The sequence below is a fragment of the Vulpes vulpes genome, chromosome 4, assembly GCF_048418805.1.
Source record: "Vulpes vulpes isolate BD-2025 chromosome 4, VulVul3, whole genome shotgun sequence".
NCBI lineage: Eukaryota > Metazoa > Chordata > Mammalia > Carnivora > Canidae > Vulpes > Vulpes vulpes.
This window is the reverse complement of record NC_132783.1, coordinates 94,944,842-94,957,632: the sequence shown is the minus strand read 5'-3', so window position 1 is coordinate 94,957,632 and position 12,791 is coordinate 94,944,842. Positions and strand designations below refer to the sequence as shown.

The 12,791-nt window shown below is 38.3% G+C and overlaps 1 protein-coding gene across 15 annotated transcripts in view; it reads left to right on the top strand.

Annotated features, from left to right (window-relative positions):
* NSD1 (nuclear receptor binding SET domain protein 1) overlaps positions 1–12,791 on the top strand; it is a 153,559-nt gene that overhangs the window by 80,173 nt on the left and 60,595 nt on the right. For all 15 annotated transcript variants that reach the window (XM_072756524.1, XM_072756519.1, XM_072756517.1 and 12 more), the window contains 2 exons: positions 95–267; positions 2,256–4,827. In XM_072756524.1, coding sequence (XP_072612625.1) covers positions 95–267; positions 2,256–4,827 — 2,745 coding nt within the window. The remainder of the gene's footprint in view (positions 1–94; positions 268–2,255; positions 4,828–12,791) is intronic.

Sequence of the window (12,791 nt, the reverse complement as noted above, 5' to 3'; positions counted from 1 at the left end):
TAGAGATTTCTTTGGCAGTAGTGGTATGGCTGTTCTCTTGATAATGAACAGTCTTCTTTTTAAAGTAATGATGCTGGTTCTTATATTTATCTAGTTTCAAACCGGAGGCCCTATCGACAATACTACGTGGAGGCTTTTGGGGACCCTTCAGAGAGAGCCTGGGTGGCTGGAAAAGCAATCGTCATGTTCGAAGGCAGACATCAATTTGAAGAGCTACCTGTTCTTAGGAGAAGAGGGAAGCAGAAAGAAAAAGGATACAGGCACAAGGTAAATAAAGACTCTTTATTTTCTTTGGGATAGACAGGGAGGAGGCAGGAAAGAAGGCTTACATTTTTGAAATATGTTATTTCCTTTGGTAGTAGAATATTTGTGAGAAAACAAATGAAAGCAATTTTTTTTCCTGGATGAAATAGGGCTAGCCTTCCATAGATTTATACTCAACTTTTTGAGAAATGATTTCAGATAATTTTTGCCATGTCACTTAGATGTGACAGTATAAAATGATATGACCAGGGTTTTTTTTTTTTTTTTTTTGGTTATATCTTTTGTATGAAAAAAATGATCATTGAGCTGAAATATTCTACTTCTTACTCTCCAGGTTAATTATTTCTCTTAAAAATGCTAAAGGTAATGCTGTAAACATTTTTGTTGTCTGGGGTTTGTTTTCATTTTAATCATCTGGTACTCATCACCGACAAGTGCACTTCTTAATCTTTATTACTTCTATCACCCATCCTCCTTCTGGTAATACAATTTTGTTTTTTGTATGTCTTGTTATTGCTTAAGGTTGCAGTTTGAAACCCAGTAATGTTTTAATAAAGAATATTGTGTTTTTGTTCCATTTGCTTGATGTTTTGTGTTAAAGTTGGGTAAAATTTTGGCTTTTTAAAAAAAATATTCCTTTGTGGTCATTTCTAGAAAGCAAAATAGTCCTATTAGATTGGTGTTTCATGCTTCCTTGCTTCCTTGTACTTGATAATAATTATTAAGATAAGTTAGAGTCATTATGCAGTCCCTGCTGTTTTTCAGTTGAATTCTCTGAGGATTAGTGTCTTCATCTCTAAAACTAGAGATGTTGGGAGGATTAGAAATAATTATAAATATTTAATATGTCATAAGCTTGTTGATGCCATAAAACAACCAGTATATGCTATTGTTACAATGAAGGAGGCAAACTATATTAGTTCCAATACTTTGGATAGTTGGTAGTAGGGAATTGTTGAGTTTCTGTGTCAACCCTTGAGCTATGTAGCTTAACCAACCCCCTTTTCAGAGGAGTTCAGTAGGGCTTTCAGATTCTGGAAAGTTAATTACTCATGTCACAATTATGAGAATTAATGCGTGTGTGTTTGTATGTGAAATCAACTAGTTGGTCAGCTCATTGCTTTATAAGAGGAGGCTACCTTTCCAGTGACCTGAATTTTTACATGCTCAGTGGATTATCCCTTTTACAAGCTTTAAAGTATAGTTAGCTAATAGTTAGAACCTTGACTAATAATTATTGTATGAAGCCAAGGAGGGAAATAATAGTTAGAAAAAATAGTTATATTTCACAGAGCATAGTGTCTCTATCTGTGAGGAATCAAGAAAGGTGTATATGTAATAGCCAAGGTATTTTACTGTTTCTGAACAATGTGACTAAGCCCAGAGACTGCTTGGTTATAATCTAGATTTTATGTAACATGTATAGAACAATCAGATACATCACCAGAAATAAAGAGGCTTAGGGATAACCAGAGGTTCAAATTTAGGGTCCTGGGATAGATCTCACCTTATTTTGCTGTCCTCATTTTGCTCTGTTCATCTTCTTTAGCCTTTTGCTTTCTCTTATACAACTGAGCCAAGTGCTTGGTCTTCATTCTTCAGGAAGAAAAGAAATCCTTATTTAAAATGTGGAGGGGTAAATAGGAAGGCTGTGATTATTCTTTTTTTTGGTAATGTAATGTTGATTAGTAATGGAGTCCTAGTTGTGATCCACTCTTTTGTCCTTCTAAAGAAGGGAGAGCAGAGGATGTATGGGATTAATCTTTCCTCTAATGATAGATCTTAGGAGTAGAAGTAGATTTGAGGAATCCCCCATTGATTAGGCTCTAGGTGATCAGTGGGTGCTAAGCACTTGGCTAGTACCTTAAAAGTACCTTGAAGAAGTTTACAAGGCTTAGAAAAGCTTCTTGTATGAAAATTTACTGATAACCTCCCTCTTCCCTTCTGTATTTTTTTGATAAGTGATAATCTTTTTCTCCTTTAAATTTAAGGTTCCTCAGAAAATTTTGAGTAAATGGGAAGCCAGTGTTGGTCTTGCTGAACAGTATGATGTTCCCAAAGGGTCGAAGAACCGAAGATGTGTCAGCAGTTCAATCAAGTTGGACAGTGAGGAGGATATGCCATTTGAGGATTGTACAAATGATCCTGAATCAGAACATGACCTATTACTTAATGGCTGCTTGAAATCTCTGGCTTTTGACTCTGAACATTCTGCAGATGAAAAGGAAAAGCCTTGTGCTAAGTCTCGAGCCAGAAAGAGTTCTGATAATCCAAAAAGGACTAGTATGAAAAAGGGCCACATGCAATTTGAAGCACATAAGGAAGAACGAAGGGGAAAGATTCCAGAGAACCTTGGCCTAAGCTTTATTTCTGGGGATGTATCTGATAAGCAGGCCTCTAATGAACTTTCCAGGATAGCAAACAGCCTCACAGGGTCCAACACTGCCCCAGGAAGTTTCCTATTTTCTTCTTGTGGAAAAAACACAGCAAAGAAGGAATTTGAGACTTCAAATTGTGACTCTTTACTGGGCTTGTCTGAGGGTGCCTTGATCTCTAAACATTCTGAGGAAAAGAAGAAACTCCAACGAGGTTTGATGTGTAGTTCAAAAGTACAGCTCTGTTATATTGGAGCAGGTGATGAAGAAAAGCGAAGTGATTCCATTAGTATCTGTACCACCTCTGATGATGGAAGCAGTGATCTGGATCCCATAGATCACAGTTCAGAGTCTGATAACAGTGTCCTTGAAATTACAGATGCTTTTGATAGAACAGAGAACATGTTATCTGTTCAGAAAAATGAAAAGGTAAAGTATACTAGGTATCCTGCCACAAACACTAAGGTAAAAGCAAAGCAGAAGTCCCTCATTACTAACTCACATACAGACCACTTAATGGATTGTGCTAAGACAGCAGAGCCTGGAACTGAAACATCTCAGGTTAATCTCTCTGATCTTAAAGTATCTGCTGTTGTTCGCAAACCCCAGTCAGATTTTAGAAATGATAGTTTCTCTCCAAAATTCAACACACCATCAAGCATTTCCAGTGAGAACTCACTAATAAAAGGTGGGGCTACAAATCAAGCTCTGTTACATGCAAAAAGCAAACAGCCCAAGATCCGAAGTATAAAGTGCAAACATAAAGAAAATCCCGTTGTAGTGGAACCTCCAGTTACAAATGAGGACTGCAGTTTGAAATGCTGCTCTTCTGATACCAAAGGCTCTCCTTTGGCCAGCATATCCAAAAGTGGGAAAGTGGATGGGCTAAAACTACTGAGCAACATGCATGAGAAAACCAGGGATTCAAATGACATAGAAACAGCAGTGGTGAAACATGTTCTGTCAGAGTTGAAGGAACTCTCTTATAGATCCTTAAGTGAAGATGTGAGTGACTCGGGAACATCAAAGCCGTCAAAACCATTACTTTTTTCTTCTGCCTCTGGTCAGAATCATATACCTATTGAACCAGACTATAAATTCAGTACATTGCTAATGATGTTGAAAGATATGCATGATAGTAAGACCAAGGAGCAACGGTTAATGACTGCTCAAAATTTGGTCTCGTATCGGAGTCCTGGTCTTGGAGACTGTACTTCGAGTAGTCCTGTAGGTGCATCTAAGGTCTTGGTTTCAGGAAGCTCCACTCACAGTTCAGAAAAAAATGGAGATGGCACTCAGAAATCAGTCCGTCCTAGTCCTAGTGGGGGTGACTCTGCACTGTCTGGAGAATTATCTGTACCTGTACCTGGCTTTGTGTCTGACAGAAGAGATGTTCCTGCTTCTAGTAAAAGTCATTCAGACTGTGTTACTAGGCGCAACTGTGGGCGTTCAAAACCATCATCTAAATTGCGAGATAGTTTTGCAGCCCAGATGGGAAGGAACACATTGAACCGTAAAGCCTTAAAGACAGAGCGCAAAAGAAAACTCAGCCGACTTCCAGCTGTGACTCTTGAGGCTGCCCTGCAGGGAGACAGAGCAAGTGGAGATTCAGAGAATGGTTCCTCAAGAGGTGGGCTAGAAGACTCTGGTAAAGAAGAACCCCTTCAGTTAATGGGCCATTTAACAAGTGAAGACAGTGCCCATTTTTCCAGTGTTCATTTTGATAACAAAGTCAACCAGCCTGACCCTGATAAAATTCCAGAGAAAGGCCCCTCTTTTGAAAACAGAAAAGGCCCAGAGTTGGATAATGAAATGAACAGTGAGAATGATGAACCCAATGGTGTAAATCAAGCGGTGCCTAAAAAGCGGTGGCAGCGTTTAAACCAAAGGCGCACTAAACCTCGTAAGCGCACTAACAGATTTAGGGAGAAAGAAAACTCTGAGGGTGCCTTTGGGGTTTTGCTTCCATCTGACCCTGTAAAGAAGGGGGATGAGTTCCCAGAGCATAGACCCCCTACTTCAATAAACATAATAGAAGATACACTGGCTGATCCAAATCATACCAGCTGCTTAGATTCAATTGGACCACGGTTGAATGTTTGTGATAAATCCAGTGCCAGCATTGAAGAGATGGAAAAAGAGCCGGGAATTCCCAGTTTGACACCCCAACCTGAGCTCCCTGAACCAGGTAAGGACTCCTGACTATGATTAGGATTATAGAAGTGGTGATAATGTTACCCGTCTGAAATTTTGATGGAAGCACTACGTATAAATTGCGAGGAAAGAATTATCACTTGAAGTGAAGGAAGGACTTTATATACAGGGTCTGAATTTTGAGGACTAGTTTTCCATATGCCTTCAGAAATTGTTTTACCAGAAGCTCTCTCTTTTTTTGTCCCTTTTGCTTTTAGTAAGTTTCAAGAACATTTTGTTACTGTTCATCATTTCCTGCCTTTTTTTGGAGGGGTGGGGGTGGCCAGGGGGATGCAGAAGGAGAGAGAGAGAGAGAATCTTTAATCAGGCTCCACATTCAGTGTGGAGCCTGGTATGGGGCTTGATCTCAAAATCCTGAGATGATGACCTGAGCCAAAATCTAGTCATTATCTTAGCTGAGTGAGCCACCACGGAACCCACTACCTTTTTAATCTTTGAATTTTTTGGGACTTAACCTGGCATTGTAGGTAATTGAGAGGCCCTGAGCTGAAAATTTTAGTTATTAGTTTACAAGTGAATAGATTTTATTGAATGTTAGGCTTCCTTTATCACAATTTAAGGAAGGTCCACCAATTGTGTAGATAAAAGGGACATTTGCTTTAGGGAAATAGAAGGTGTTCTGTAGTACTTATTCAAAGGGCTTCAGATGTTTTAACTTCCCTTCTGTAATGAGGTTTGAGCAAAACAAAAAATTGAAGTTTCACGTTATCTTACTTCAGCTGCAGAAGTAAAACAGCAGAAGTCTTTCAAGATATAAATAGTATACAGTATAGTTATTGAGAATAAAACCGATTATCGTTAAACATAAGATTCTCAAAGTTGTTTACCATAGATTTTTTCTAACAGCGTTATTGAGATATAATACATACCATGAAATAACGCATCATTTTAAAGTTTATACTTCCAGTGGATTTTAGTATACTCAAAGACTTGTACAGTCGTCAACACAATCAGTTTCGGAATATTTGCATCACTCCAGAAAGAAACATAGTACTCTTTATTTATCTCCCTTCATTTCTCCCCAATCTGTAGATTTGCCTGTTTTATACATTTCATGTTAATGGAATCATACAATATGTGGTACTTTGATGTTTGTTCTTTTAATTAGCTTGAAGCAATGCTTTATTTTTATTGTAAAAAATACATAAAGTTACCTTCTAAACAAGTTTAAACTATATATTATAGTATTACTGTATGCATTTTGTGTACAGCAGATCCCTAGAACTTTTTTATCTTGCATGTCTGAAACTGTACTCACTGAACAAAAATTCTGTTTACTTCTTGCCCCAGCCCCTGGCAACCGCTATTCTCTTTCTGTTTTTATGAGTTGGGTAACTTTAGATACCTTCTGTAAATGGAATCATGTACTATTTGTCTTTTGAGATTGAATTATTATTATATACTTATTATTATAAGGTTCATCCATGTTCTAGCATATGACATGATTTCTGTCTTTCTTGAGGCTCAATTTTCATACTATAATTTTTTTTTATTCATCTATCAGTGGACATTTAAGATTGGACATTTAAGTTGCTTCTGTATCTTGACGATTAGGAATAAGCCTACATTGAACATGGGTGTGCAAATAAATACCTCTTTGAGATCACATTCTCAGTTCTTTCATTATTTTTTTTCTCTCAGTTATTTTAGATGTATGCCAGAATTGGAATGGATCATATAATTCTAATTTTAGTATTTTGAGGAAACTCTATACTGTTTTCCTTAGTGGCTGCACCATTTTAAAATCCTACCATCAGTGCACTTAGTGTTCCAATTTCCTCATATCCTCACCAGCACTTGCTATTGATTTAAGTGGCCATCCAATAGGTGTAAGGTTATGTCTCATTGTGGTTTTGATTTACATTTCCTTCCCCTGATGATTAGTGATGTTGAGCATCTTTTCATATGCTTATTGGCGATTTATACATCTTCCTTGAAGAAATGTTGCTGCAGGCCTTTTTTTTTTTTTTTTTTTTAATGATAGTCACAGAGAGAGAGAGAGAGAGAGAGAGAGAGAGAGAGAGAGAGGCAGAGGCAGAGACCCAGGCAGAGGGAGAAGCAGGCTTCATGCACCGGGAGCCCGACGTGGGATTCGATCCCAGGTCTCCAGGATCGCGCCCTGGGCCAAAGGCAGGCGCCAAACCGCTGCACCACCCAGGGATCCCTCTTTGCCCATTTTTTAATTGGGTTGTTTTATTACTGAGTTGTAGGATTTCTTCCTCCCTCCCTTCCTCCTTTCCTTCCTTCCTTCTTTATTTCCCTTTATTTAATATATGGTTTGCAGGTTGTTTTATTTTGAAGGTTGTCTTTTTACTGTATTGTTTCCTTTGCTGTGCAGAAGAGTTTAAGTTTGATGCAGTTCAATTTGTCTATTTTTTGCTTTTGTTATCTGTACTTTTGGTATCCTATTAAAGAAACCATTGCTCATTCTAGTCATGAATCAAATCTCCATTGTTTTCTTCTGGAGTTTTGTAGTTTCAGATCTTAGATTTAAAGTTTTGATCCATTTGGAGTTAATTCTGATATCTTTCTTTTGCATATGGATATCCACTTTTCCTAGCACCATTTATTGATGAGACCGTACTTTCCCCATTGTGTAGTTTTAGCATACTGGTCAAAGATCATTTGACCATGCACTGAGGGTTTATTTCTATTCTCCATTATGTTCCATTGACCTGTGTGTCTGTTGTTATGGCAATATCATATTGGAATGTACCTTTTTAATATGTTTCGAAGAAAGGATATATTCTTTCCTAAGATTATTTTTGGCTCTTTGGAGTCCATTAATATTCCATGTGAATTTTAGAATTTTTTTTTCCTGTTTCTGTAAAAAATGGTATTGGGATTTTGGTAGGAATCACAGTGAATCTGAAGATTGCTCTTGGGAATATGAACATTTTGATAATGTTAAATCTTCTAATTCGTGAATGTGGGCTATCTTTCTACGTACTTGTCTTTAATTTCAACAGTGTTTGTAATTGTCAATGCATAATTCTTTCATATCCTTGGTTACATTTACTCCTCTAAGTATTTTATTCTTTTTTATGCTATAGTAAATGGGATTGTTTTCTTAGTTTTCTTTTTGAATTTGCTCCTTATAAGTGTATAGAAATGCAACTAATTTTTGAGTGTTGATTTTTTTGTATACTGCAGCTTTATGGAATTGTTTATTCTTACCTTTTCGTGTATGTGTAAGCTTTAAGGTTTTCTACATATAAGATCATGTCAACTGTGAACACAGACCAGTTTACTTTTTTCTTACCAGTTTGGATGCTTTTTGTTTCTAATTCTTGCCTACTTCATCTGGTTTGGACTTCCAGTGTTGTGTTAAATAGAAGTGGGAAGAACGGGCATCCTAGTCTTCTGATCTTAGAGATAAAGATTTCAGTTTCTACTGTAGAATATCATGTTATGGTATTTTCATATATGGCCTCTATATGTCTTGATAATTTCCTTCTATTCCTAGTTTGCTGAGTGTTTTGCTCAGGAAGAAGTGTCGGGTGAGGTGCCTGGCTGTCTTAGTAGGTAGAACATATGACTTTTGTTCTCAAGGTTATGAGTTCAAGCTGTATGTTTTTTTTTTTAAAGATTCCTTCCTTCCTTCCTTCCTTCCTTCCTTCCTTCCTTCCTTCCTTCCTTCCTTCCTTCCTTCCTTCCTTTCTTCATGATAGATAGAAAGAAAGAGAGAGGCAGGGACACAGGAGGAAGGAGAAGCAGGCTCCATGCCGGGAGCCCGGTGTGGGACTCCATCCCAGGACTCCAGGATTGCGCCCTGGGCCAAAGGCAGGCGCCAAACTGCTGAGCCACCCAGGGATCCCCAAGCTGCATGTTTAAAGCTTACTTCAACAAAAAATCAGGTGTTGAGAGACACCTGAATGGCTCAGTGAGTTAAATGTCTAATTTGTGGTTTTGGCTCAGGTCATGATCCTCATGGGTTGTAAGATGGAGCTTAAGTCTGCTTGAAGATTCTCTACCCTTGCCCCTCTCCCCACTCGTGTGGGTGTGTTCTCTATTTTTTTCACAAATAAATAAATCTTTTAAAAAAGTGTTGAGGGGCAGGTGGGTGGTTCAGTTAATAAGCATCTGCCTTCAGCTCAGGTCATTATCCCAGGGTCCTGGGATCAAACCCCATGTCAGGCTCCCTGCTCAGTGGGGATTCTGCTTCTCCCTCTGTCTTTGCCTCTGTACCCTACTCCTGGGTGCCTACTCTCTCTCACTCGCTCTCTCAAATAAATAAACAAAATCTTAAAAAAAAAAAAAGTGTTGAATTTTGTCAAGCCCTTTCTGTATCAGTGGAGACAGTCATGTGATTTTCTTCATTTTGGCAACATATGTATTACATTTATTATTTATATGTTCAATTATCTTTCCATCCCAGGGGTGAATCCCGCTTGGTCATGATGTGTAATCATTTTAGTGTGCTGCTGTTGAATTCAGTTTGCTAATATTTGTGGAGGATTTTTGTAGCAGTGTTCATAAGATATACTGATTTACTTTTGTTTTTAAGTATATTTGTCTGTCTTTGATTTGAGAATAATGCTCACCTCATAAAATGAGTTTGGAAATGTTCTCTCAGTTTTTTGGAAGAGCTTGACAAGGTTTGGCATTAATTCTTTAAAAAAATTTTTTTTTAAGATTTTATTTATTTATTCATGAGAGACACAGGGCGGGGGGGCTGGGGTTGGGGGCGGGGGCAGGGACACAGGCGGAGGGAGAAGCAGGCTCCATGCAGGGAACCTGACAAGGGACTAGATCCCAGGACTCCAGGATCATGCCCTGGGCCAAAGGCAGGTGCTAAACCACTGAACCACCCAGAGATCCAGGCATTAATTCTTTTTAGATGCTTGGTAGAGTTCTAGGAATTTATCCATTTCTTCTAAGTTATCCAGTTTGTTGGCAGGCAGTTGTTTATAGTAGCCTCTCATAATTTTTTTGCTTCTGTGGTAACAGTTGAAATAAGTCTTCTTTAATTTCTGGTTTTAGTATTTGTGTCTTTTTTCCTTAGTCAACGTAGCTGAAGACTTTCCAATTTTATTGATCATTAAAAAAAATCAGTGCTTAGCCTTCTTGATATTTTTAATTTTGCTTTTAATTTTCTATTTTGTTTATTTCTGCTCTAATATTATTTCCTTCTTTCTGCTAACTTTGGGTTTATTCATTTTCTTACTGCTTGAAGTGTAAAAATTAGGTTATTGATTTGAGATCTTTTTTCTTAATGTAGTTGCTTCCTGATACAGACTTCTCTCAGTATTTCCTTTACTGGACCCCATAAATTTAGGTATATTATGTTTTCATATTTGTCTAATACTTTTTCTAAGTTTTCTGGGGACTTCCTTCAACACACAACACATTGGTTGTTCAAGAGTGTGTTGATTTCCATATATTTGTGAATTTGTTTATAGCAGACTTTCAAATGCTATAGTTCCAGCCCATTGTGATTGGAAAAGATACATGGTATTTCAGTCTTCTTAAATTTGTAAGACTTGATTGGTGGTCTATTGTGATTTATCCTGGAAAACCGTTCATGTGTGCTTAAGATGAATGTGTATTTTGCTATTGTAAGGTACAGTGAGTATTCTGTGTATGTCTGTTAGGTTTATTTGGTAAATCACGATGTTCAGATTCTGATTTTTGTATTGATCTTCTGTGTGGTTATTATATCCATTATTGAAAGCCAGATATTATACCCTATTTATTATCGTTTGACTATTTCTCCTGTCAATTCTGTCAGTGTCTGCTTCATGCATTTGGGTGCTCTGATGCTGTATGCTCATATATTTGTAATTGTTATCTTCCAAGTATATGTGGGTTTTTTGTTTTCTTGTATAGGGAGTGCCAGTTCGGGTGCCGAGAGCGGGGGGGGGGGGGGGGGGGGGGTTAAGCAGGCTCTGTGCCCAGCATGGTGACAGATGCAGGGCTTGATCTTAAAATCCTGAGATCATGACCTGAGCTGAAATCAAGAGTTGGACATTTAACCTACACAGCCACCCAGGTGCCTGACTAGTTGCTTTTCTTGCTGCTTTCAAGATTCTCTTTGTCATTTGATGGTTTGTGTCTTGGTGGGCCTCTTGGATTCATCTTGGTTGTAGATCTTGAGTGAGTTTCTGAGTTTGGATGTTCATTTCCCTCCTTGGATTTAGATGTTTTTGGCCCTTTTTCATTGAAATAAGCTCTTTGCCCAATTCTCTTTTCTCCTTTTGGAACAACTTCGTTGTCCTCTTCTTCACGATTTTTTTTATTTGAGAGAGAGTGAGAGAAAGAGAGAGAGCACAAACAGGGTAAGGAGCAGAAGGAGAAGCAGACTCCCCACTGAGCAGGGAGTCCAATGCTGGGCTTAATTCCAGGTCATGATCCAAGCCAAAGGCAGATGCTTAACCAACTGAGCCACCCAAGTGTCCCTCTTTTGGAACTTCTGTAATGTGTGTATTGGTCCACTTGCTTGTATTCATAAATCCTGTATGTTTTAGTTTTCTTATTCTTTCTTTTCCTTCTCTGGTTTGATAATTTCAAATGTCTTGTCTTTATGTTTGCTAATTCTGTCCCGTGCTTAAGTCTGCTCTTGAATCTAATAGTGAAATTTTCAGTTCAGTCCTAGTCTTTAGCTCCAGAGCTACTGTTTTTCTTTTGTTTTCTTTTCTTTTTTTTTTTTTTTGATGGTCACTCTTGGTTGATACTCTTATTTGTTCATGTTACCATTTTCTTGATTCCTTTTAGTTTTCTGTGTTCTTTTGCAGATCATTGAGCATTAAGACTTATTCTGAATTTTTTTCTCTGATAATTCATAGAACTCTGTTACTTTGTGTGATTGGTTCCTGGAGATTTTGTTTGTTTTGTTTTATCTCAAAGATTTTATTCATTTATTTGAGAGAGTGAGCATGAGGGGTGGGGGAGGAAGAGGGACAAGCAGACTCTGTACTTGAGATCACAACCTGAGCTGAAATCGAAACTTGTCTGCTTGCTTAACCAACCGGGCCAACCATGTGCCCCTGGAGATTTCTTTTGACCTTTTTTTTTCTTTTTGAAGATTTTATTTATTTATTCATGAGAGAAATAGAGAGGCAGAGACATAGGCAGAGGGAAAAGCAGGCTCCCTGTGGGGAACCCGAACTGCAGGATCACATCTGCAGGATCTCGACCTTAGTCAAAGGCAGATGCTCAACCACTGAGCCAACCAGGTTCCCTATTTTGACCCTTTGATTAGGGCCAAGGTTCCTCGTTTCTATGTATACTTGGTGATTTTTTTTTATCCCCTGAGTTGTATTCATTTGAATAACAACCACTTTTGGTCTTTAGGGATTGGCTTCAGACATGGATAAGCTTTCACAAATCACCTCAGTTAGAGATTTTCTGGGAACCTCCAGATCCTTTTTTTGGAGGGTGGACTTCTCTAGGTTTATCCTAATCAGGGAAGTCTGTCCATTTCTTTCTTTTTTTTTTTTTTTTTAATTAATTATTTTATTTTATTTATTTATTTATTTTTTATTTATGATAGTCACAGAGAGAGAGAGAGAGAGAGAGGCAGAGCCACAGGCGGAGGGAGAAGCAGGCTCCATGCACCGGGAGCCCGATGTGGGATTCGATCCCGGGTCTCCAGGATCGCGCCCTGGGCCAAAGGCAGGTGCCAAACCGCTGCGCCACCCAGGGATCCCAGTCTGTCCATTTCTTTTCAAGGGTTCGAAATCTCCCTCTAGTGTTTTGCTTTGTACTGAAGGTTTGTTTGTACTGAAGGTTTACTTGTATTACTGTAACAATCTTTCCCATTCTTCATTCTCAGTGGCTCCCAGGTATGCAAAGAGTACTGGCTCCCCATTTGCTCTCAAAAGCAGGCAAGATAGATAGTAGTCTCTTGTCTCTTGGGCAGTTCTCTAGAAATCCAGATTGCCGAATGCTGGTTCCACTCTTGAACTGTTTTTTTTTGTTGTTGTTGTACAGAGAAGC